At 37.4% G+C, this 25,063-nt stretch overlaps 1 protein-coding gene across 4 annotated transcripts in view; it reads left to right on the top strand.

The window, feature by feature from the left end:
• The window catches only part of CEP112 (centrosomal protein 112), a 273,284-nt gene that overhangs the window by 121,926 nt on the left and 126,295 nt on the right, over window positions 1-25,063 (top strand). For all 4 annotated transcript variants that reach the window (XR_015696022.1, XM_087710220.1, XM_087710221.1 and 1 more), the window contains one exon: window positions 24,541-24,771. Coding sequence is in view for 3 of the 4 variants with exons in the window: in XM_087710220.1 (XP_087566346.1) it covers window positions 24,541-24,771 (231 nt within the window). In the remaining variant the exon portion in view is untranslated. The remainder of the gene's footprint in view (window positions 1-24,540; window positions 24,772-25,063) is intronic.

Below are 25,063 nucleotides of genomic sequence, written 5' to 3'. Positions count from 1 at the left end.
CTATAACCTGACCGCCAATGTTATTTCCCATACCATTAAATCTTAGTTCACTTTGAATATATACTCTCTCTGTGTGTCTGTGCATGGATGCATGCGCACGCACGCACACACACATACACACACACACACGGACACACCTCAGAGAACCCCAGGTATTCAACTTACATAATTTCATTATTTTTCTTGAACCACAGGATAACAATCTCAAAAATTAAACTTTTGAGTCTAAATTGATATATTTCCAATGAAAAAACTTTCTGCCAATGAAATTTGCCTATTAGTTTACACCTTGAGTTTCATTCACATCAATTAATGGTAACCACTGAAATTTATGAGCATAGTTTTTGTTAATGAATGTCATCGTATTTGCCATCCTTAATTATAGTCTACAGTTGTTTTTTTTACAATAAAGCTACATTACAATTATCAATATTTATAAATTAACCGTGCCTATAACCTTAAGCATCAAAATGCTCCTGAAATCCTGTAGTCAATGTAGTCCCCCCAATAATTCCAAAAGTTGTCATTAGATTATAATTTTTAATGTGGCCGATGGGTGGTTGTAATTAAATACATAAGTAATGAGCTGTCCCACATTACACTACATTTAATTTTTGTAAGCCTAAATATAAATGTAATCTAATTTAATTTCTCTCCTGGTCCTGGTTATAATCCCTAGCATATGACCTAAAAGGCCAAGTGAAACCTTCACTCTAGAAAAATCTAGGTACCCCTGGTTCAAAGTAATTTCTTCTTCCTTTAATACCTAAAAGTGATGGCTTAGAGTGGATAGATAATTGCATTTGCTCCAAACTATAATTCTAAATATAAGGAATGAAGCAGAACTTTAGGTATTGAGCAGGTTTACCTTATGTCTGCCATTTCCAACTTTCAACCCTTAAACAAATGTTACAGATATATATAATCAGTAGCATTGTATAATAGACCAACTGAGCATTGTTGGATTAATTTGGATTAGATTAATATAATTAATGAAGCCCTTCCTGAGTTCTTAAAATGATCCAGGGGGTGTTGTGTGAGTTATTCCTTTATGCTTTACCTGTCAGCTCGTAAATTAATTAGGTCATCTTTTGGGAACTTCACATTACCTCTGAAAGAGGCCTTGGTTTGTCCCCCTCCTATACTGGACTCCCATCATACTGGACAATTTTTGTCACATATCTAACGTCTCCTTTTGGGGAAGGTGGTTGAGCAAAAGCTTCTGAGGAACCCTGGAGGAAGTGGATTATCTGTGCATCTTTTTCAGTCAGGATTCAGACCTAGCATGGCATGGAAGCGGCATAGGTCACACTTTCTTCTTCACATCTCTTGAAAGGGTGGAATGGGGGTTACACATCCTTCTTTGTCCTACTTGACCTTTTGGTGGCTTTCCCATTGGCCGTGTTATTCTTCTTGTCAGCTCAGAGCATTGAGAGTGGGTAGCATGTGGATGGTTGTGCTAGTTCACCTCCTTTCTCCAAGGTTGAATCCAGTAAGTGGTGATTGGGGAGCAGGGGTCCACCCTCTGCCTCTACTATGTGAGTTGCCACAGGATTTGGTGCCCTCTACTCTTCTATTTAATATCTATATGAGACCACTTGAATTCATCCATTGCCATGGGGTAAGATACTAAACGGTGCTGCGAATATGTTATCCCAGTGCTTGAAGGTCTGGATGGGAACAAGAGTCTTTAGCTAAGCCCTGGCAAGACTGAGTAGCTTTGGGTTTAGAGGCTTATTGGTTCTAGGATGATCCTATCTTTGATAAATCTGAATAAGGTGACACTGCCCCAGGTGGACCTGGTGTACAATCGGAAGTCCTCCTAGTTTCTTTTTTCTTGAAGAACAGGTGGTACATGGGGCTAAGAGGGCCTTTGCACTGCTTTGTGTTCTGTGCCAGTTATGCCTGTTCCAAGATCACTTATGCTAAGTTACCTAGTCAACAGATTGGACTGCTATAATGCTCTACATGAGGCTCCCTTAAAGAGTATGAAGAAACTTCAACTGATGCAAAATGCAGCTCCACAGGCAGTTAGTGCGGCTCCCATGTGACATCTCTACACCAGGAGTGCATTGACTGCCAGTTTGCTTCTAGGTTCAATTTGAGGTATTGGCCTTTATCTTTAAAGTCCTTCATGGCATGGGACTGGGTTAGTTGAAGGATTGCCTTTCCCCAGTTATATCAGCCAGTCCCATCAGATCTGCAAAGGAGGCATGCTGCAGTATGAGTTCCAGTAGGTGAGCCTTCTCTGCTGTGGTGCCCCCTTATGGAATATTCTCTTGGTGGCTGTCTGAGTTATTGAATGCCAAATGGTGGTTTCTAAAACTGGCAACCCTCTTTACATGATGTAAATCATATGGTATCATTCTTAAAATCTGGAAAAATATTGTTATACTGTTTTTTAAAGGGAGGAAATAAACCCTTCAGTTATTGACCATTTTGGAAGCTTGGCAGTTGGCTTGCATTTGCGAATGATTGCAGTATCCTACAATCACATAACTGAGATTTGTGACTTTTTTGCCATTTTCTGGGAGAAACAAATGATGGTAAAATCAACAAATCAAGTTATATGCTGACCCCCCTTAACTAACCACAACAACTGATGACTAAAATTCCAGACTCAATTGTGATTGTACTTTGAGGATTATCTACAGTGCTTATTTATTTATTTATTTGTTTGTTTGTTTGTTTAGTATATGGTCTAATTTCGCAACATTTTGCTGAAGTATACATTGGTTCACTATCTAGGACTTTATGTTCATTGTTTGTTGATTTTCATTTGGTTTTTAATGTTTCTGAATATCAGAGAAGATTATGATGAGAATTGGAGCAATCTTCTCTGGCTAGGCACCTCTTGTGGCTCATTCAGCAGATGTATAGTAATATATAGTCAGATGGTTAGGAGTAATCTCCAGGGCCAACTGTACAAAACAATTCTCACATAGTATAAGACAAATGTGAGGAATGCGTTGTAGCTTTTTTGTTGTGAATGTATTAATCAAGAAATATTGATTAAGCCAATGATCCCTCCTCCCCCAAATTTGCCAGTGAATCAGTCCCAACCCTACTATATGCTAATAACACAGCCCTCTTTCCTGAGATTCTGTTCATCCAAGAAGAGCTCTCTTCATACTTCTGAATAAAATCTGGATAGCTGCTGATAAAACCTCAAAAATCCAAAGGTCTGACACTGTTTTTTTTTAAATTTTTTATTGTTTTTATTAAAGAGAAACACAAAAGAAAAAAAATCATCTTTCATTACATCTTGTAGAAAGCGTATCCATTGGTTACAGGTATATTTCGTCCGTTTCTTCCACAATCGTTACATATATTTCATTCAGTTTGGGTTGTATATTATAGAATTTATATATTTTACTATCACTATACCACAATTTTCATTTAATTAGGGTTTTAAGGACACAGCCACCTACTGCATTTTTTTTCTCAGTCTCAATAAATCTTCCATAACTTTACAACTTTATACCATATTCTGAAAGAAAGTCGATTAAAAGGATATCTAACATTCCCTCTCCTTCCCCCCCACAACTCTCAAATTAACACTTCTGTCCATTTTTTTTACCAGTACAACACACCTGTATATATCATTAAATATTCTCCATTAACATTTCTTTATTGTTATTGTAGTTAGCTAAAAATTATTTACTATTTTTCTCACCTCTCCTCTCCACAGGCCCAAGAGCAATTTACCTTTATAGCCATCTCTAAACAGAAATTTATTAATAAGTGTTAACAAAATAACAATTTAACATCTAAGACAATCTGAAAAATGTTGATAGTTCTAGTTAATAATCACCAAAAGTATACATTAACATTTCCTTCTCGTTATTGTAGTTAAGAGGGGAAAAAACCAATTGTTTGCTAGTTTATATCACGTCTCCTCTCTTCTGATCCAAATTATTTATACCTTCATGACAAGATCTAAACAAAAAATTTATAAAGTTTATAAGTCTTTTCACTAGATCTCAATTTACAATTTATGGCCTGGTTATTTATCCTAATTAAGGTTATCATTTCATTATTAATATCATAGTAAATTATATGTTGACGAATAAACATTCAACGATGATCTAAAACAGTCTATCAAGTACTAAAATCCCTACTTATTAATCATCCAAACTTAGCTAATTTTTATCATCGAGTGGCATTATCAACCGGTGTCTTTCCAGTAGCAAAATGGTCCTTTCTAACTCGTCAGCTATTGTGTCAATTCTCTTTTTAGCACCTTTTCAGAGCTTAGAACTTCCCTCCTCACTTTGTGGCTTGAAGGATCTTTCATGTAGTTCCGTTGCCCTTGAGTTGTTATTAACGTAGGCTTAACTTTGGTTATCAAACTTATTTCTGCATTGTCTTCTTAATTCCATCCTTTTTGCTCTTTTATTTTCTCCTGTATCTTGGAATTTGGGAGAAAGCTCCAAATTGTCAGTCACTTTTCCAACTTCCCTTCTTTTCACTTTCACTCTTGTCTTTGTTTTCTGTATTTTCATTCTCTTCTTTGATCTCTGGAGCTCCAACCCTCTCCTCTTTTACTGTGGTACCCCATAGTCTGTCCCATTTCTTGTCAAATCTCTCAAATTCTTCTGAAATGTTTTGGAGTCCAGCCAGGATGTTTTGGATTATTACGTTTTCTTCATCTGAATATTGATCCATTTTTCAAAATGCAAAGGAATGTAAAGAAAAAGAAAGAGGAATCTGCCACTCTAGCCTGTCAAACATTTTTTTGAAGAGTATATCTATATTTATTTTCAATCTTAAGCTCAAGGTCTTTTGTGGTTTTCAAAGTAGAAGGGTTCTTGTCTCTTTCTTTCCTTTTCCTGCTCTTGCCAAAATATTTTCCAAGAGCACCAGCAAAACACTGTTCATTCCCTTGAGTCTTTATCAGGTTTTATAAACAAGTTCCAAACCATTCTGTTGCAAAGTCAGTGAAGTCAAATAGAAAAGACAAAGGATACATTGTTTCAAGACAGGAGAAAACTTCAGGCTCAGGCTTTCAAATGGCAGATTCAATTATTTTTCCCTTATGCTTTTTCCTTAAGTATCTTTAGTATGATTTTATAACAAATAAAATTTGTTAAAATAAGAATTTTTTTTTAGTTTAAACCAAGAGAAACAGTTAAGGTAGTAGAAAAAAAAAAGAGGAAAAAAGATCAGTCCATACACTTCAAGCGTTGAAACAGGAAACGTTGCAATCACTTCAATCCACAAAACATTGTTACAAGCAGGAACAAAAAACTTTCTAAGGCAGTCCAATAGGGATTAAATTTGCCACTTTATTCTTGCTTAGAGGACTAATTATTTTTTTTAAAGGGTTTCTTAGGGCAATCTTGAGGGGGGAAAAAAAACCTCACCAGATGGAACGCTTTCACTTCTTCTCTTCCTTCGGGAGCCGTCTTCGACTATGTCAGCCTGGGGGCTGCCTGTTTGCCGCCAGTTGGAAGCACTACCCTTGGGTCGATCAGGGACTTTGCGGTGTCCCTGCGACCAGCAATGTTTTGTCTTCCCAGTCATCATCTCTTCGGGACGGTTTAGGTCCTGCCGGACCGTCCAAGGGCAAAAGTGTCATTGGCTGGCTCGGACAGTCAAGTCTGCACAATGTGCTGTCGCGACGTTGGCTCCTCCTTTGAAAAGGTCTGACACTGTTGATTTGCCTACCGATCAACTAAGGCAAAACTGGTCGAATTAAGCCAATCATTCAGGCAACCACAGTGAAATCACAAGATAAATCAGTAGAGACAGACTGATTTCCAGGGAGAATCTATTAAAACATAGAACACAAGGGAGGAGACCAGTTGGCGTCGTGGTGGGAATGGCTGGAAACTAGCGCGAGCTCCGCTGAGCTCCATGAAAACCAGCCGGTATCTGCTTGCCAGGAGACTCTATGGGGTCAAAGACACCCTGGCGGGTGGTGAAGGAAGGAGAGGTGTTTCATCGATCACGAGGAAACCACAAAGAAAGCTCTTCTGAGTGGCAGCAGGGATGACAGCCATTTTGGCAAGTCAAAAGGTGTGTCAAATGGGACAATAAGATTTGTGTTGGAACAGTTCGTAGACAGAGCATCGAAACTCAGTGAGATAACTTCCAACTTTTATTCTAGAGATCTAACCCAAGTAAAAGAATTTCCAAAAATAATTTCCAAATGTTAAGTGGTGATTGGACATGTGGAGAAAGATTAGAGACTCAGATACGAAAGAAATGTCTAATGGAAATTTTAAAACATAGAAAGCCTGAAAAAGATTTAAAAACAACAACTTGAAAAGTGATCATTGGGAGAAACGTCTTTTCTTATTTTTATTTTTAACATCCCACCCCACCCCCACCCCCCATCGGTAGAATCAGCTGATTGATTTCTTGCACACTGTTTGATGTTGGAATTTGGAGCACGGAAGCCATCTACTGGAGGAAGATGATCACTACAGCGTGCAAAATTCAATCAGTGATAATTGTTTAATATAAATAAAGGAAAGGAGGGAAAGTAAACAATACCTGGAAGGCCACTTGACCTTAATTCTATTTCAGTAGACGATCTGGATGTTTGGAAATGTTTAGTGAGCTTTTTGAAGTTCCTTAAGACAAACTGAATTGCAAATAACTAATACTTTATTGAAATTGTTCACTGAATGGTGGATTTGAAAGACTTGAAGAAATTTGTTGGGCCAATTTGGATTTGGATTATTAATGTTACCTGACAAAACATCCTATGAGGCAAAAGAAGAAAGACGGTAGAAGAAAAAAGAAAAGCAAAACAAGACTTTAAAATTTGGACAATTGGGAAAGTGTAAACTGGAACTTGGAAGGACGGGGTAGCTAAGTGGCTAAGACGCTGAGCTTGTTGATCAGAAATGTTGGCAGTTCGAATCCCTAGCGCAGATGGGATTTCCAGATGTGGACTCTTTTCACCTGCCTTCCTCTATCCCCCTCTGCTTAATAAAGAATTGTTTGGACATATTCGTCATCAACTATCAATCAGCTTCTTTAATGAGCATTCCAAAAGCTGTAACTATGTCTGATCTTTAATGAACATGGGCAAATCGTGTTTAGTTAGTTGTACCATTTAAATTGATGGGACGTGATGGCTCAAGCTAAGACACTGAGCTTGTCAATCAGAAGGTTGGCAGTTTGGCGGTTAGAATCTAGCACCACATAATGGAGTGAGCTCCCGTTACTTGTCCCAGATTCTGCCAACTTAGCAGTTTAAAAGCATGTAAAAATGCTAGAGTCGGGAACGACTAGCACATATGTGCAAGGGGAACCTTTATCCTTACCTTTTAAACTGGAAATTATAAAGTCTTAAAATTATCAAATAGCTTTTAAGGACACCAAAACATTAGAGGATTTGGCGGTATAATTCTGGGGCTGATTAAATTTTATTAATAATTGGCTTTTTTGGAGTTTTCAGATATTGGGACATTGGAACCTTACGAGTATATTGAGTAATTCTTAATATATTAAACTATAACAAAATGACTCAACAGGGGACAATAGAGGTGTATGAAGAGATGTTATTGATGCTTAAAAGAATATATGAAAATGTGATAAAGAATCATAAGGAGATAATGGGATTGTTCAAAAATAAAGATATGAGTGTAGAAGAACCCCAACAAATGGGAAAAAAGATGACCATAATATTCAGAAAACAGATGAGAAACCAGAAGGAGTAGTGAAGGCAGTGACGTGCGGTGAGGTTGATACCTGGTGAGGCTCAGCAGGGCAGCGGTCGGCCTCGGCAGGGGGGGGATTTGCATCGCGGGAGCAACCAAGCGCCTGGGTCTGCAGCAAAGGCACTTGGTGGCTCCCGCGATGCAAAGTGCCCCGCTGCCCCCCCGCTGTCCCGGCCTGCATCCGCTGCTTCTCCAAGCCGCGTAAAGAGGCTGCATAATGGAGGGAAATCGCCCCGGAGTGGCCTGTCGGGCTCAGCGGGTCGATATCCTATTATCGAGCTGTGCATATCTCTTTCAACCACCTTGCAAACGCTGGCCTAACACCTAAATTATAGGGCCCAAATTCGGATAATTACTCGATTAAAACCTATTACACTTATTAGGGTGGACTATCGACCGGGTCTGGGCGTTCGACCCGGTCGCCAGATTGCTTCGCTTGCGCGCCCCGCTCTCCCAGCCGCCCCTTCCTAGCCCCCGCTGCCCCCGGCGCCCCCTCCCCGGCCCAAAGCAGCCCGGCTACCCCCGGGAGAAGCAACTTTCTCCAGATGAAAGCCCCCAGCATCCAGCGAGCGTCCTCCAGCCGGTCCCGCCTCGCTCTGATCTCGCCTGTCCCGGGTTTACGTGCCCAAAGCTAGGTTGGATTCTTCCCTCCTCCGAAAACTTCCCCGCCAAGCGCCCAGGTCTGCAGCAAAGAGGCAGCCTCCTCCTTCTCGCCCACTCCTCTGAAGCACGCCCCGCCCAACGTAAGCGTGCTCAAGAAGACACGATTGGCTGCTTCCAAATCAGGAGGCGAGAGAATTAGTGCCTCTTTTCCATCTGAACTTCTTCACCTTTTAACTCTTTATTAACTTTTAGAAGGCGAAAAATTCCTTATGGAAAAGAGGCCCCGAGTTCTCTCGTCTCCTGCTTTGGTTAACACTAAGCAGACACCAAGCCACTGTGAGCTGGAATCTGGTAGCAACTATCTTGGCTTTAATTATTTTAAAAAAATATATTTAAATTTCTTTCTTTTTCCTGAGGAGACTGGTGAGGCTCCGCCTCCCTTGCCTCTAGTGACTGCACGTCCCTGAGTGAAGGAGATAAATCAAAACAAACTGCAAGAAGATAAAAACATGGAAGAGATAAGAACAATAAGTATGAACCAAATAGATAATCTTTTAAGTTTACAATAGAACAGTGAAAGAAAATAAAAATATCCTAAAAATAATGAAAGGATTATGGATGGGGGCTCAAATGATGCAACAGAAGAAGACAAGGGGTACACTAAAGGGAATATTTAGTTGGTATAAAAAACTTAGAAAGAGATATAAGATTCCAAGAGAGAAATATAAAAGAGTAACCAAAAAGCCAATAAACGATGAAATTTTAAAAATGGCAAGAGATGATGGATAGAGATAAAATACCTTTCAGTATCGTGACTGTATTAAATACTAAAAGAAAAAAAATAGAAAGTACAAATTGGGAAAATAGTAGTATACATATCGATAGATAATAGAATTTACTAGAATCATAAACATATTAAGGTTAGAGGGTGGAAGTCTATGATTGGGTAACCTAATTGTATTATTATTACTAACAGTGTGTAAAAAGTATATTGAAACTTTTTAAGGACTAGAAATTTAGGGGACTTGGAGATATAATCCCGGGACTGATCAATCCTTGTTAATAATTGGCCTTATTGGTGCTTCTAGATAATTGGGATATTGGAATTATGGTGGAATATTGAGTAATTTTTAAATTATTAAAATAGTGACTCGGCATGGAACAAGAAATATATTGTATGAAGAAATGTTATCAATGTTTAAATTATAACTATGTAACATGTAACTATGAAGAAAGTGACAAAGAATCATAAAGAGAGAATGGTATTGTTTAAAGACAAAAATGTGAATGTAGAAAACCCCCAACAAGGGAAAAAATGATGAGTACAAATTGGGAAAATAGTATTATACACACTAGATTATAAAAGAATCTATTGTAATTACAATGTGCATGTTAAGGTTAAAAGTTGGAAGACTAGGATTATGTATAATTAATTGTATCATTACTGTTAGCATTGTGTAAAAAGTGTATTGACCTAGTCAATACATTGTCCACAAAATATGTGTGACTGTTAAAGGAAAATTGCAAATAAAACACACACAGACAGACAGACAGACAGACACACACACACACACACATACATACTGTATGTATGTATGTGTTTGTATGTATGTATGTAGAACACAAAAACAGAACAAGGGAACATCATTGGCTGTCACCTCTACCTCACAGCTCAAGACACTTAATAATAAGTGTATATAATAAGCATTATTAATAAGCTGCAACTCATACTGGACAATGACATTGAATTTTGTCAGGCACTGGGTGGCAGCCCTATACTTGTATATAGATAATCACCCAATCTGAAGCAGAGTTTTACAAGCAATAAGAAACAGCAAAACAATGATTTAACACGGAAACAAGGCATTGCAACAAATCCAGGCATCTATTCTACCTTCACATCCACAACATTGCTGGTCCCAACACTTTTCCATACAAAATTTAGAGGCACATTTACATGTTATTTCTTTAATGCGATATATGCCATCAACTGACAACAATGCATCTCTGGATTTTACTTAGGACAGATTGTGCTTTGTGCAGAAGAATTAATGGACACATATTTGATACCATATTATATATTATATTATATTATTATTGTATTGTATTTATTTATACATTTATTATATTATATATTATATTATATTATATTATTATATTATATTATATTATATTATATTATATTATATTATATTATATTATATTATATTATATTATATTATATTATTATATTATATTATATTATATTATATTATATTATATTATATTATATTTATTATATTTATTATATTATATTATAAGAGGTACTTCTTGGTCTCAAGGTGTCTGAGGCAGCTATGAGGCATTTGGTAGTAGTCATGGATGGTAGACCTATGTGGCCTGGAATGAGGAAAACTGAATTGTGGAAGGAGTTGTGTTATAAAAAACTCAGCCCTTAGTTTGACTAGTGGTGTTGCTAGCAATTCATAATCTGTGAAGATGGGATCTGTTCAGTCATTTTCCCTATCATACAGTGAATAATGAGCCAAGGAGTTTCCTATCCAGTAGATGAAATAAAGTTACTCCTCACCTGGGACTATAATTTAGACTGGCAATTTAGTGGCTAAGCATCATTAAACAGAAAAACATGTGACCACAATAGCAATAGCAGTAGACTTATATACCGCTTCATAGGGCTTTCAGCCCTCTCTAAGCGGTTTACAGAGAGTCAGCATATTGCCCCCAACAATCTGGGTCCTCATTTTACCCACCTCGGAAGGATGGAAGGCTGAGTCAACCCTGAGCCGGTGAGATTTGAACCGCTGAACTGCTGATCTAGCAGTAGCCTGCAGTGCTGCATTTAACCACTGCGCCACCTTGGCTCTTATGGACTTATGACATCACTTCCCATTTGGTCATTAAGAGAAACATCAAGTGAGTGTGACTTATAATTTTACTTCTGCATTCTGCATTAATTCTGCTTGACATAAGCCTGTTGGGAAGCACACAAATGGTGATTATGGGATGCTGCAGTGGTCATAACTGCAAGAATTGGAAGCAAAGCTGGTGGACGGGTTATACTGTTGTAACTTCAGTTAATCACTAAACAAGGCAGTAAGAGAGGGCTCCCTGAAAATCTTTTTGAAAATGTTTTGCTAATTGTAGGTCTTATTGGGTAAGCTATGGTTACCGAAAACATCTCCAAATCAATTGCAAGCAGGCATTAAAACAAGAGGATAGGAAAAAGAAATCCATGATTTAAATGTTGGGCTATCTCTCTATTTCTCTCTCACCTTTAGGAAACTAAAGATAGGAAAAAGAAATCCATGATTTAAATGTTGGGCTATCTCTCTATTTCTCTCTCACCTTTAGGAAACTAAAGATAGGAAAAAGAAATCCATGATTTAAATGTTGGGCTATCTCTCTATTTCTCTCTCACCTTTAGGAAACTAAAGCTTCATTGTAGCTAATATCTCCTATAAGGAATTTTTATTTACTCAAGCTGAGTCCTTGACTTTATTTAAGAGTATAGGATATCTAGAAGTGTTCAGGAGACATCGTCTGGGTTATATATCAGAGAAGGTGGGGCAGAATTTTCAGAGAGGAAAAAAAGTTAACGGCCATTTGTAAGATATGAAAAATCCTGGCTTGTGCATTTAAGTATCTGCCTGCTTAGCCTGCAAGCTTGACATGTGAGAGATTTAAAAGCTAACATGAGGGGAAAATATGCTCAACTGACATGGTGTAATTTTATGAGAAACCATTGTACCAAAGTCTTTTGATCTGCTTGAACTTACATGGGGTCTTGTTACCTTGAAGTAGACTGGGCCAATACTAAAAAGGCTTCTTTGAAGACCAAAAGTTCCTCATTAAAAAAGTATGGTTTGGCCTGTAGCTGCCTTGAGAGGATAATGTGCAGGGGAGGAAATGCCTAGGAAGGAAACACTGGATTGTACAAGCACCACCCTCAAGATGGTTAGAAGCATCTGCCTTGATAAGAAAGTGGTAGGCAGGAACATCTGAATGATCAATAATAGACTGAGAAGTCCAAGATGAAAAAGAGTGGCAGCACATTATTCTCGTCATGAAGGTGTGAAGGACTACTCAATCTTGACTGATATCATGGAAAATATAATTAATAAAACTTTGAAAGACTTGGGCTATGTCTTAATTTGAATAACACCGCAATATATTCAAGCTGTCCATTACTGTAACCAAAGCTAATGAAAAGCTGTCCCACCATGAGCCATTTTATTGCTGGTTATTAATATAGTAATATGTTCATTTAAAATACAGTTTTACTATCATACCTGTTGCTTTTACTGTTGTGTGTGCATGTAGGTGTTTGTGTATCTTTTGTTATTGAATTATTCATTGATTAATTAATGCCATTGAGTTGGTATTAACCTTTAGCGACTACATAAATAGATTTTCTCCATGATGATTTGTCCTCAACCCAGTCCTTCAGGTTTTCCAGTGGTGCACGCATTCAATCCATCTTGATTCTGATTTGCCCTCTTGTATTCCTTCCTTCCTTTCCCAGCATTAAAAATTTATCCAGGGAACTAGGCCTTTGGATAATGGCTCAAAGGGGGATAATTTGAGCCTGGTCACTTACTCCTTGAGTGAGAAATTTGGTTGAAGATGGCATACAAATGTTAAAATAGAGAGGTTTTTGGCTCTTAATGACATATTTGGGTTGAGTTTGAATTGAAGAAATAAAGGCTGAAATATTTGAAAAGGGAAAAAAGAAATGCCATGACTCCTTTCTGCCTTTCTTTGCAGAGTAGGACAATGAGAGGTATGATTGATTATATTGATCACTTTGTCCTTTTGAGTTGGTTCAGAAAGGAAGGATTCTGTGCAGTGGTGAAATTCATTTTTTTCTTACTACAGGTTCTCTGGGCATGGCTTGGTGGGCGTGGCAGGGGAAGGATACTGCAAAATCTCCATTCCCACCCCACTCTGGGACCAGCCAGAGGTGGTATTTGCTGGTTCTCCGAACAACTCAAAATTTCTGCTTCCAGTTCTCCAGAACCTGCTGAATTTCACCCCTGATTCTGTGTAAATAGCCTTCCTCTTACGGATTATTTGGCTAATTTTGATTAATTAGCATGTGAGTGTGCAGAGGAGAAGTGATCTGGTAATAAAGGCTTGTCAGTAAACAAATTGTGGAAATATGAGTATTTTGGAGTTAACAATTATTTCTTATGTATCTTAAGAACTATAGTTTTAATGTCCCAAAGTTGCCTTTTCATGTGGCAATTGGACTTTCTGGTTTGTTTGTTTTTTAAGACATTTTGTTTCTCATCTAAGAAAGCTCCTTGGATAAAAAGCAAAATATCTTCAAAGAAAAACCAGAAAGTCCAGTTGCCTCTTGAAAAAGCACCTTTGGGACAACCATGACCTGGATGACTTTCCATAAACATATACTTTTGATGGTTTTATTGCTTTTCCAGATGTGGACTCTTTTCACCTGCCTTCTCTATCCCCCTCTGCTTAATAAAGAATTGTTTGGACATATTCGTCATCAACCATCAATCAGCTTCTTTAATGAGCATTCCAAAAGCTGTAATTATGCCTGATCTTTAATGAACATGGACAAATCGTGTTTAGTTAGTTGTACCATTTAAATTGATGGGACATGGTGGCTCAAGCTAAGACACTGAGCTTGTCAATCAAAAGGTTGGCAGTTTGGCACTTAGAATCTCTAGCACCACATAATGGAGTGATCTCCCATTACTTGTCCCAGATTCTGCCAACCTAGCAGTTCGAAAGCACATAAAAATGCAAGTAGAAAAATAGGAACAACCTTTAGTGGGAAGGTAACAGGGTTCTGTGTGCCATCAACGTTTAGTCATGCCAGCCACATGACCATGGAGAGCACTGGCTCTTTGACATTGAAATGGAAATGGGCACCGCCCATTAGAGTCGGGAACGACTACCACATATATGCGAGGGAAACCGTTACCGTTACCTTTTACCATTTAAAGAAACAACAACATATGTGTGTTTGTGTGTGTGTGTTATGTCAAAGCACCTGGTATGCCCAAATATGGGAGGGAGCATACTGCTTCCCTTTTTGCCTTTCAGCTCCACCCTAGGAGCCTTCCAGGCAGGAAACCATTTTTGTGTTGCATTTGTGCTGATAAATAAATAAAGGGAGACTAGTATAGATCTATTTCAAGCTATTTAGCTCTCATCAGCTAGCCATACCCTTATGGTGACCACTGGACAACTCCCTCACACATCTCAACAGCCTACACCCCAAAATACAATTCACTATGGAAATAGAAGCAAACAACCAACTTCCCTTTCTGGACGTCCTAATGTACAAAAAAAACAATGGCTCCCTAGGACACACCATCTACTGGAAAAAAACACACACCAACCGCTACTTAGATGCACAATCCCATCACCACCCTGCACAGATCGACTCTGTAGCCAAGACCCTCATATCCAGAACCAAACACCTAGCCTACAAAGACCACCTGAAAACTGAATTACACACACTCACAAATGTATTAATCTGCAACGGATTCCAAAGAAAAACAATTACCAACCTAATCCAAAGGGAGACTCCCCCCAAGAACTGAGACACAGAACAGGACAACGGCATTGCCCTCCTCCCTTACATCAAAGGCACCACAGATAAAATCAGCTAAATTCTCCACAAGCACAATATCAAGACAGCCTTCAGCACTGACCAAAAAATAGCCAACATCTTAAGAAACCCCAAAGACAAGATCCAGCTAGAAAACCAAGGAGTCTACGAAATACCATGCAAAATCTGCCCTGCCACATACATAGGACAAACTAATAGGAGAATAAATGCACACATCGCAGAACATAAGAACGCAGTCAGAAAAAAAGAAAAACTTCCATCCTTTTCCAGCACCTTAGAGCAACAGGACATGAAATTGATTTTGAAGGAACCAAATTAATCTCCAAAACAGAACACTTTAACAAGAGAAGCCATCGAAATAGAGAAACAACCCCCTCAACATGAATAAATGCGATGATACCTCCCGCCTACCAGACATCTGGAAACCAGCCCTAGTCAATAAATGAACCACAACCACCACCCAGGTCGTTACAACACAAAAGAAAACACCAGCCTGAAGATGGCAAGTGAGATCTTGCTGAAACATTGCCAAGACAATATCAATCAGAAGCAAACAACCATCTTGAATAAACATGACGATACCTCTCGCCTACCAAACATCTGGAAACCAGCCCTGGTAAACAAACGAGCCACACCCTCCAGCCAGGCCGTTACAACACAAAACAACAACGGACCCACAGCCAGCACCAATCAGCACCAATCTACCAATCATGATATAGCCACACATCCAATCAATCCACTTACTAAAACAAAGCCAGCACTCCACACACACCCCACCAAGATTTATAGAAAGATGGCAGCTCGGATCACACTTTAAGCCCAAAACCCAGCCTGAAGATGGCGAGTGAGACCTCGCTGAAATGTTGCCAAGACAATCTCAATCTTACACGGGAAAAGACCCGAATACAACAAGATCAGCATCTATCTATCTACCTATCTACCTATCTACCTATCTACCTATCTACCTACCTACCTACCTACCTACCCCCCCTCTCTCTAGACATACACACACACACACACACACATATATATACACATACATAAATACATATACACACACATATATACATACATATACACACACACATATATAGAGTGTGTGTGTGTACACATATATACATAAACATGTATGTATGTAAATAAAACATTGTCCTTTGCATTATACTGAATAAAACTATGCAAGGAATCTAAATAGGCTCTTTGGAAAAGTTTCCTTATAGTTATCTAGCTCTGTAAGAGTATAAAATAACTTGTACATTAACGTGCTATAAAAATATGTTTGCTATGCTGTCATATGTCATTGTTCAGAAAACACAGAGAAAGTCTGACAAATTAAAAACAGAAGGATGTGTCTGGAAGGGCTTTTTCAGTCATTAAAAAGCTTCACCTCTCTGGCAAACTATTTAATGGCAACTTCTTGCTCACTGTACTGACATCTTCAAAGACTTTGACATCTGTCAGCCTTTCAACTACCATTAAAAATATTATCCCATTTCCATTCTTTTATGCCAATTTTTTTAATTATACCCCTTCTTTTAAGTTGAGAATATGGTTGGGTTTAAATGATGCCTTTCGTTTTCAGCCACCCAGCTGTGGTTTGAATAAATTGATGTTGAATCAAAGGCGGGACTTTAAAGGGAAAAGGTTTGATGGACTTGGACTCCAAATCAGATGAGGCTTTATGATGAAAAGGTTTAATCCCAGCACAGGCATTGCTTCTATCAGTTGAGCAGTACAAAGCTATTCATGTATCTCTCTCTCTCTCTCTCTCTCTCTGTATGTCTCTCTCTCTCTGTGTGTATTTTTCAGAAGAAATGATACAGGGTTTTTTTTTTTAAAAAAAAGCACAGATCTCCTTAGGACTTGCAAATGTGGCATTAACTAATATACAGAGTACTGATTTTCTTTTATCCACTAGAAGCTTATGATTATAGTACAGTTCTTGAATTGGAAATGAGAACTACAACACACATTTAAAGCTGTGCTGTCTGATTTGTATTCAGTATACATGTCATTGCGGGATGAGTTAGTCTAAGCTAAGCTGGTTCAGTAAATGTACAAACAAATTCAAAACCGGAAATTCAGAGGAAATGAGAGAGGGGGAAGCAGGAATAATCGATTAATTAATACCTGCACTACTTGATTCTTTTGGCTGTAGCATTCTTTTCTAAACTGCTCTAGATTACACTTTAGTGTTTTCATTTTGATAAACATTATTTTCTTAACATACGCTTATAACAAAACAATGCATAATAGTAAATGTCACTTATATTTCTGGCAAATCTGATGAGTCTTTTTATCAAATTTAGTTGAGAAAATGACTCTTTTTTCATAGTAGGTGCCTTTGTATGAGCTGTAATTTCATACATTATAAGGCTGTCTGAAACCTTCTCTTTAAAAATGTAGTTTGCTACTCTACAATATATTATAGGATTGCCTTGAGCCCTGAGAAGGGCAGCAATAAATTTAATTAATAAATATAAATAAATAAACATTTCCCTTACTCTGTTATTACATACTTCAGCTTGTTATGTGGCAGTGGGTTCAGTCTTTGCACCATCAATGAGAGATACATTTAGACTTCATACAAATGCATCCAAAGCTATATAAGTATATTTGTATGTACAGTATGTATGATTTTATTTTATTTTATTATTAAATTTATATGCCACCCACATTGCTTAGCAGTGACTGTCTTTCACTTTTTCTGAGTGTATATGTGAAATCTATCTATATTTGTCTATCTTTCTATCCATCCATTCATCCAGGTTTCTGCTTTTCATTACTCCTTTCTTTAGCCAATATGAGATGAAACTGATTTCACATCTCAGTTTAAAATTCCCTATCTAGTCCCAAGTGTGTCCTATACATTAGTGGTTTTGAGGACAATATTTTAGAACATCTGAGGAGTGAATAGGTAAAAAGCTCAGAGGTAAAACTGTGTTGGTTACCCACAATTTTGCAATCGTCCTGTGAAGGGATTCAATAAAAGATTTTTTAAAAAATGAACAGCTTCAAAGACAACCTCAAAACAGCATACATTTCATAATAATGTTATAATTACTTAAACTCTAAAGGGCCTTGAGTATTAAAAGGTCTTCATTTACCATGTAAATGGTATTAAAGGCAACAGATAAATTAATTTTGGAAAAGGATTACATCACTGGGATACCATACCAGTGGGAATCTATGTCTTAGTAATTAGCTGACTCTTCTCAGACTTCCAGAATACTTTTATACTGATTTAATACTCAAGATAAGGGCCTTTTCAGGGAATTTGGACCCAAATCCGAGTTACCTGGAGTCATCATAGTGAAATGGGCAGCATAGAGGTTAAACAAGCAAACAAACAAATTGACATACATACATTCTAAACAATGTATTAATTGCAGTTTTTCATCAAATAAAATCTATGAATGTAATGATATACATACATGTATTTTTACTATATGCATGTACTTCTTTTGATCTTGCTATGCCCATCAAGATGATGTTTGTCCATCGTGTTCGAAGAGGACCTTGACATCTATTAGGTTGTGGGCTGTCCACAATGTGTCCGCAGGTAGCTGGTAAGGCCTATACAGGCATGAAATGTTCTGGCACATGTCGGGCAGATGTGTGGGCAGCATTGTTGCCACATTTGCAGCTCTGGCTTTGCGGGGTGCTCACTTCTCTTGTGTTATGGTTGTTTTCCTGTCCTCAGATGTCTGGTAGCCTTGCTGGATCAGTGTGCGCCATGTTAATTGATCTTGTGCCAGGGTTTCCCAGGAGGTGGTGTCAATTTCCAGGGACTTGAAGGAGATTTTCAACGTGCTTTCTATCGCTTCCTTTGTCCCCCATGCAATCGCTTTCCTTGAGACAGCTCATCATAGAGCAGCTGTTTAGGAATGTGATGGTCTGGTATCCTTGACACATGGCCTGTCCAGTGTGTCTGGGCTTTCATCAGCAGGGTGTGAACTGATGGCAGGCCTGCTCTGGTGAGGACTTCTGTGTCTGGCACCTTGTCCTGCCACTGGATCCTCAGTATTCTATGAAAGCAGGTCATGTGGAAGTGGTTCAATTGCCTAAAGTGCCTCCTGTATACAATCCAAGTCTCATTGGCATACATCAGGGCATATAGCACTACTGCTCCGTAGACTTTGAGCTTTGTAGCAAGGCTTATTCCATGCCGGTCCCTCACGTTGGCTAGCAATCTGCCAAATGCAGAGCTTGCCTTGGCAATTCTACAGTTGACCTCAATGTCATAGCATGGGAGAGGGTGCTGCCAAAGTATGTAAATTGGTCCACTGCTTGCAGTTTTTGTCCCTTCACTGTGATGGTGGGCTCTTGGTGTTGGGCTTTCGGAGCTGGCTGATGCATCACTTCAGTCTTTTTTATGTTGATAAGGAGGCCAAAGTTGTTGCATGCTGCTGCATATTTGTCCACATTGGCTTGAATTTCCTGCTCTGATGCAGCATTCAGGGCACAGTTGTCAGCAAAGAGGAGGATGTAGCATAGCACAGTCTCCTTTATCTTGGTGGCAGCCAAGATAAGCAACATCAAGATAACCCATCAAGATAAGCAACATATAAAGGTCTCTGTGCTTGTATACTTAACACATTATTTTTCATTTATTATTTCAATATAAATTTGTTAATTTTTTCTCTCTGATAGTATAAACAATGTGGAAACAGCAGCTCTGACAAGAAGCACTATTGGTTGAGATTAAAAACCACTTCCTGTATCCCATGATCTCATTCAGAATCACTGCACATTTTCAAGTCTGTCTTTGTCTGTTAGCAACGTTAAGCAAATTTGCTCATGGAAAAAAAGTGTAAATGCAGTGACATATTCCACTAACAACTACATCTATTCTTCTCATTGATACTCTTGGCTAATAATGGTTAATAGGTGAATTGGAAGTAATAATAGGTGAATTTGAAGCTCTGGTGTTTTAAAAAGCTAGGCTAGAAAAGTATTAACTATACAGTTTAACACAAATGCATTTATTTAGTAGATTTGTATGGCTGTCCATTTCTGTATACGACTCTGGGTGGCTAACAATATTAAAAACAATGAAAAGCATATACAAATAATATAAAATTCACAGCAGCTAGGGGAGAGGGTGGAGAATAAATCCACAATCAAACATTCAGCACAACCAAGAAATAGACTCCATCCCCACATCCATTTTGTCCAGCTTCAAGCAAACAGCCATGTCTTCAGAGTCTTCTGGAGGGGCCAATATGAAGGTGGCCAATCTAATCTCTGGAAGGGCAGGTGCCACAACAAGAAAGACTGCTTCTTTGATGATGAGTCATGGGCAGCATAAAAGTTTAATAAATAAATAAAATAGAAATAGAATTCTCCTCCCTAAGTCCCATCAATCAGCAGGATCTAAAAAATGTCCCTTCTGTCAGGCAGATGGGATGGGTAGAAACAACTGGGGAGACACAGCCTCATAAATAATCAAGCCCCAAGCTATGAAGAGCTCTAAAGGTGATTACCAGCATGTTGAATTGTGTACTACCATAGTAGGTGATGCAACTCGCAAAGCAGTGGTGTCACATGCAGAAAAAGAGGTACAGGTAACACTGTCATCTTGTGCAGCAGCTGAAACTTCAAGGTCATCCCTTGAAGTTTACAATGCATTGCAGTAGTCCAATCTGGAAGTCACTACTCATCCGAAATGGACACTTCTTGCTCTCTGGAATAGGGGGCATGGGTTTTAAAAGCTTCTGATTTGCTTCTCTCTTTCTAAAAGATCTTTTGTATTGCAGGTATGAAGTTTGCACTGTTTGCACACAGATTAATTTCTTTGTTGTTTATAATCTAGTTGTACCATATTCTTGGAACTGAACTACTTGTTCTTTACAGTAATCAGTCTAGTTCTGCAAATCAGCATTTTCCAGAAACTCAGTGTTGGCTTCAGTAAGGTTTGCATAGCATCTTTGTTGTTTTGGTTCTTGTTATATAGCTCACTTGACCTTTGAGTTTCCTTCACAGGCTTCTACTGCCTGAGGCCTTCAATACATAGCATTTCTCTCTAAAATGTTTTTGTAAACATTTCCTTAGCTCTGTAAACACAATGTAGAAAGCCAAATGCTAAATTCATGAAATTGTAATTAAATGTGGAAGATCATAATACCAATACCATGCAGAATATTTAGGGCTTAATCAGTCATCATTGTCCCACTGAAATAAATGGGCCTTAAAATTGTTCAGATTTGATTGAACCTCTAAGAGGGAAGTTGTTTTTAATTTGTATATACACACACATGCACATACACACACACACACACACACACACACATATATACACGCACACATTTTAAAATACTAACATGAAATCTTTAATCAAAAATATTGTTTACAAAATGAGCCACAAAAATAGAACAATAAAAAATCTGCCCTTTAAAAAACTAAGCTATTACCAAAATATTTATATAAAGACATTTTGACTCTAAAAGTTAATATTGGCAACAAAATGACTAACTATAGAAATTATTCCATTAACTGAGCATTGTAATCAGGAAAACGTTCCCTAACTGATGTGTTTCTCTCCTAATATTGCAAAGGCATTCAGAGACTGATATCAAAGGAAAATTGCTTAAAGAATTGTTAATTTGATAGAAGAGAATATTTATATCAGGACTGAAATGCAGGGTCCTTGGTGCTTTCTAAGCTTGGTTGTTTTCTTCCAGACATTTCATTATCCAAACTAGATAACATCATTGCAAAATCAAAATTGGTTGAACATATTTAAGCTGAAAAGTAAAAAAAAAAAGAAAAGAATGTAGAGCTCTAGAACTAATTTCTAAAGCCTTATTTTATCTAATATATACTTTGACAATTCTGGTGTGTAGTTGGAGTGGAATAAAAGGGTAATAAAATGGAAGAGTTCTTATATATGTAAATATAGGGATTCCCCACAGATTCATATTCATGTGTAGCGTACAGTACAATGCAGTGTATCATATAAAAACAGTGATCTTACACCTTGAGGATGCACTTTGAAGAAATTTACAATAGTTAGCTAAATAGACACCTAAATAGTAACATAATTTGTATCTTACAGTCTCGAAATTTTAAACTCACCAAAAAATTAATAGAGTATTGGTCAGCAACATAAAATATTTTATAATAGATGCTTCTAAGATACTTTTCAAAAGTTGAAAGGCATATAAATGGAAGTTTCAACACAATCTTTTTATTATTTGTATTTGTAAGCTAAATTTTAAAAGCAAATGTATAATTACATTTTATATCTTCCTACGTCTGAAATCCATGTTCAAAGGTATGATGGAACTCTGAGTCATATTTCCTGATTTCAAAAGCTACAGCAACAAGCATATTAAGCTAAATCCACAGTTTTCTTTTATCTCTGTTCTGTATCATACATATTTTACTCTGGAAACATTTTCATGAAACTTTATGTAATTGTTGAGACACTATATAATCCTCTGCCTGCCATGTTTTATTTTTTATTTAAATGAAAACAAACTAGTCTAGGATTCAGTAAAAGTAATTCTGGAGGGAAATGCTGTGTAGAGGGAAATATTTATCTTGAAATATGCAGTAGATATGGCTGATATTAATTCCCTAATGTATGGTAGAGTGTAGCATCCCTTACTACTTGCATTATTTGTTTACTGATAAAAATTGGTTATTTATTAATTTGCTTAATAATACATGTGTGCTTATATGCTTGTGTGTATACAGTATTTTACGTCTTCCCTATTTTACACATATAAAAATCCCAATCTTCAGTTTTATATTAAAACGCTACTGCAAAAGTTGATCTCTTTTCTTCCTGATAAAGTTTTATTGTCACAAATCTTGTATTTATTCTATATAGTTTATCTATTTCTATCTCATATCATCCCGTCCTCCCAAAGTGCTAATGTTTTCTCTAATATCTTCACTACAATCCTCTGAAATTGCTCTAAATCTCAAAACAAAATTCTTTTGCTCTTAATTCAAATAGAGCCAGATTATCTAGTGCTTTTTCCAACTCTCTGTCTATACATTTGTTTACTTTTCATTAATTTTACATTTCCAGGCTTGTTTTATGGAGCTTTCCATCTTCTTATCATCTTTCATCTTTACAAGTCTTTTACCCATTATTATTTTTAAAAAGATGTCAATTTAATATCAGTGATATAGCAAACTTACTGCCCAGGATCTCAACAGGTTCTGGTATAATTCCTCTCTTCGCAGGTTAGTCTAGCAATCCTACTACTATTTTTGCTGCTTTTCTTGTGGTTGTCATAGTCCAAAAATGAAAGTGTATCAAACAATAAAAAGAGAAAAGGAAAATTTTATTTTATTTTTAATTTATTTTTATTTGTCGAACAAAAATTACAAATTCAAGCAAAGAAAATAAGAAAATCAAAATGTGACAGGGCAGTTGGCACACTAGTGCACTTACATACATCCCTTTAGGGACCTCTTAAATATGGAGTGAGGTACACAGAAGTTAAATTAGAATTAAAACTGTAAAAGTTAACAGCTGAGACAACTGAATCAAGTTATTCCAGACTTTGACAAGATCAATTTTTAAATAATCGTGTTTAGAGCCAGTTACATTAAGGTTAAAGGGGTTGTTTGTTTCCATTACATTACAATTAATGCTAAAAAAGTCATTTACAGGTATAGCATTACTACATACAATTTTGTTTGCAACACCTAAGTCTGACTGCAAGAGTCACAGTTCTAAACTATCCAAACCAAGAATTTCAAGCCTAGTAGCATAATTTCAAGCCATCTATGCATATTCTATTATGCACAGAAGAATGCAAGACTTTTTGTGTAAATTACTTCTGAACTCATTTGATTGTATTCATGTCCAGTGTATGGAAAGGATTCAAGACAGCTGAACAGTATTCTAGGATTGGCATAATGTATGTTTTGTAAGCTCAATGAGCAATATAATATTTCCAGAGGGGAAAAACCTTCATAGAATTAAATTCACGACTTTCGGTGCTTTTTTTCTTTTTTCTTTTTTAGCAATGATGTTACAATGAACGTTACCACATAAATCGTCAGAGATGAGTACACCCAGGTCCTTAACAAAATAAGGGTCATTACTTTTTCTACTTTGTCTTCCTGTGCCCTTAATATTTTTGTCTCAAATGGCATTCCATGGCATTACAGTCTGGTTCATGTTACCTTGAGAAAATCTCTATCTGTAAATTAGTGATAACCAGAAATGTTTAAGAAATGAGGCTTGCTTCAACCTTTTGTCCATATAGGTTGCATTATGACAGTGAGCTTGATTGAAATCCCTCAACTTCAACTGCTCAATTGATGAGCCAACTACAAAAAAAACCTCAGTTTCTGCTATCCTGGTTACAAGTGGGCAATCTCACAATCTCTGCTTTTTCCAGAGAAGCTGTATTGGCCAGAATTCATTGTATGACTGCTGATCTCTACCACAGTGCCATCCCTGCTCCTTTGGGGTAATCTACTTCACCGTGAATTCTCACTGGAGGTTTACTTATAAGGTTCACTATAATTCGTAAAAAGTTTGAGAAAGCATTTTCCTATTTTTGATATGGCAGCTTTTCTGTTCTAACTGATGCAAACTCTGTGTGTGTGTCTGTGTCTGTGTCTGTGTCTCTGTGTGTAGAAATTAAGTATTTGTTCTTGTTGATTGGTGGTATTGTTATTTTAAAGATCATCTGTGACATGGAAGGCCAGATCCACACTCTGAAGGAAGAGCTGATTCAGGTGAATACTCAAAGAAAACAACAATTGGTAGAACTTAGTCTTCTTCGGGAAGAAGAAAAGCAAAGAGCTGCTCGAGATCATGAGGCTGCCATGCACAAAAAGAAAGCTGAGTCAGAAAAAATGATTCTGGACCTGAAAAAGACTAATGCTGTAGAAAAGGAGATGGTGCTGGAAAAGGTAAGAATAAAAATATCTGATTAAGATATTGCAATTCGGGCATATTATAATTTAATGTGGAACTAACTCAGTGTTGAAGTAAGTCTGGGAAGTGTGAACAGCATGTTACTGTCTTCATTCTCCACAATGCACATAAACCAACCCTGTATAGGTGTTAGAAAGGGTTCTTTGTTGAAGTCTCGGGCAAAGCATGCTTTCAAATGAAAACTATAATACAAAGAGCTACTCTGCTTCAGAATAACAGAGTAGCCATGTCACTTCACTTCTCTGGATAACTGGGACATCTGCGCAT

Source organism: Thamnophis sirtalis, unplaced genomic scaffold (assembly GCF_051295495.1).
Source record: "Thamnophis sirtalis isolate CommonGarterSnake01/CBP01778 unplaced genomic scaffold, rThaSir2_p1.2 scaffold_3, whole genome shotgun sequence".
In the NCBI taxonomy this organism is placed as follows: domain Eukaryota; kingdom Metazoa; phylum Chordata; class Lepidosauria; order Squamata; family Natricidae; genus Thamnophis; species Thamnophis sirtalis.
Note: the sequence above shows the minus strand (reverse complement) of the source record. Positions and strands in the feature narration are given on the sequence as shown.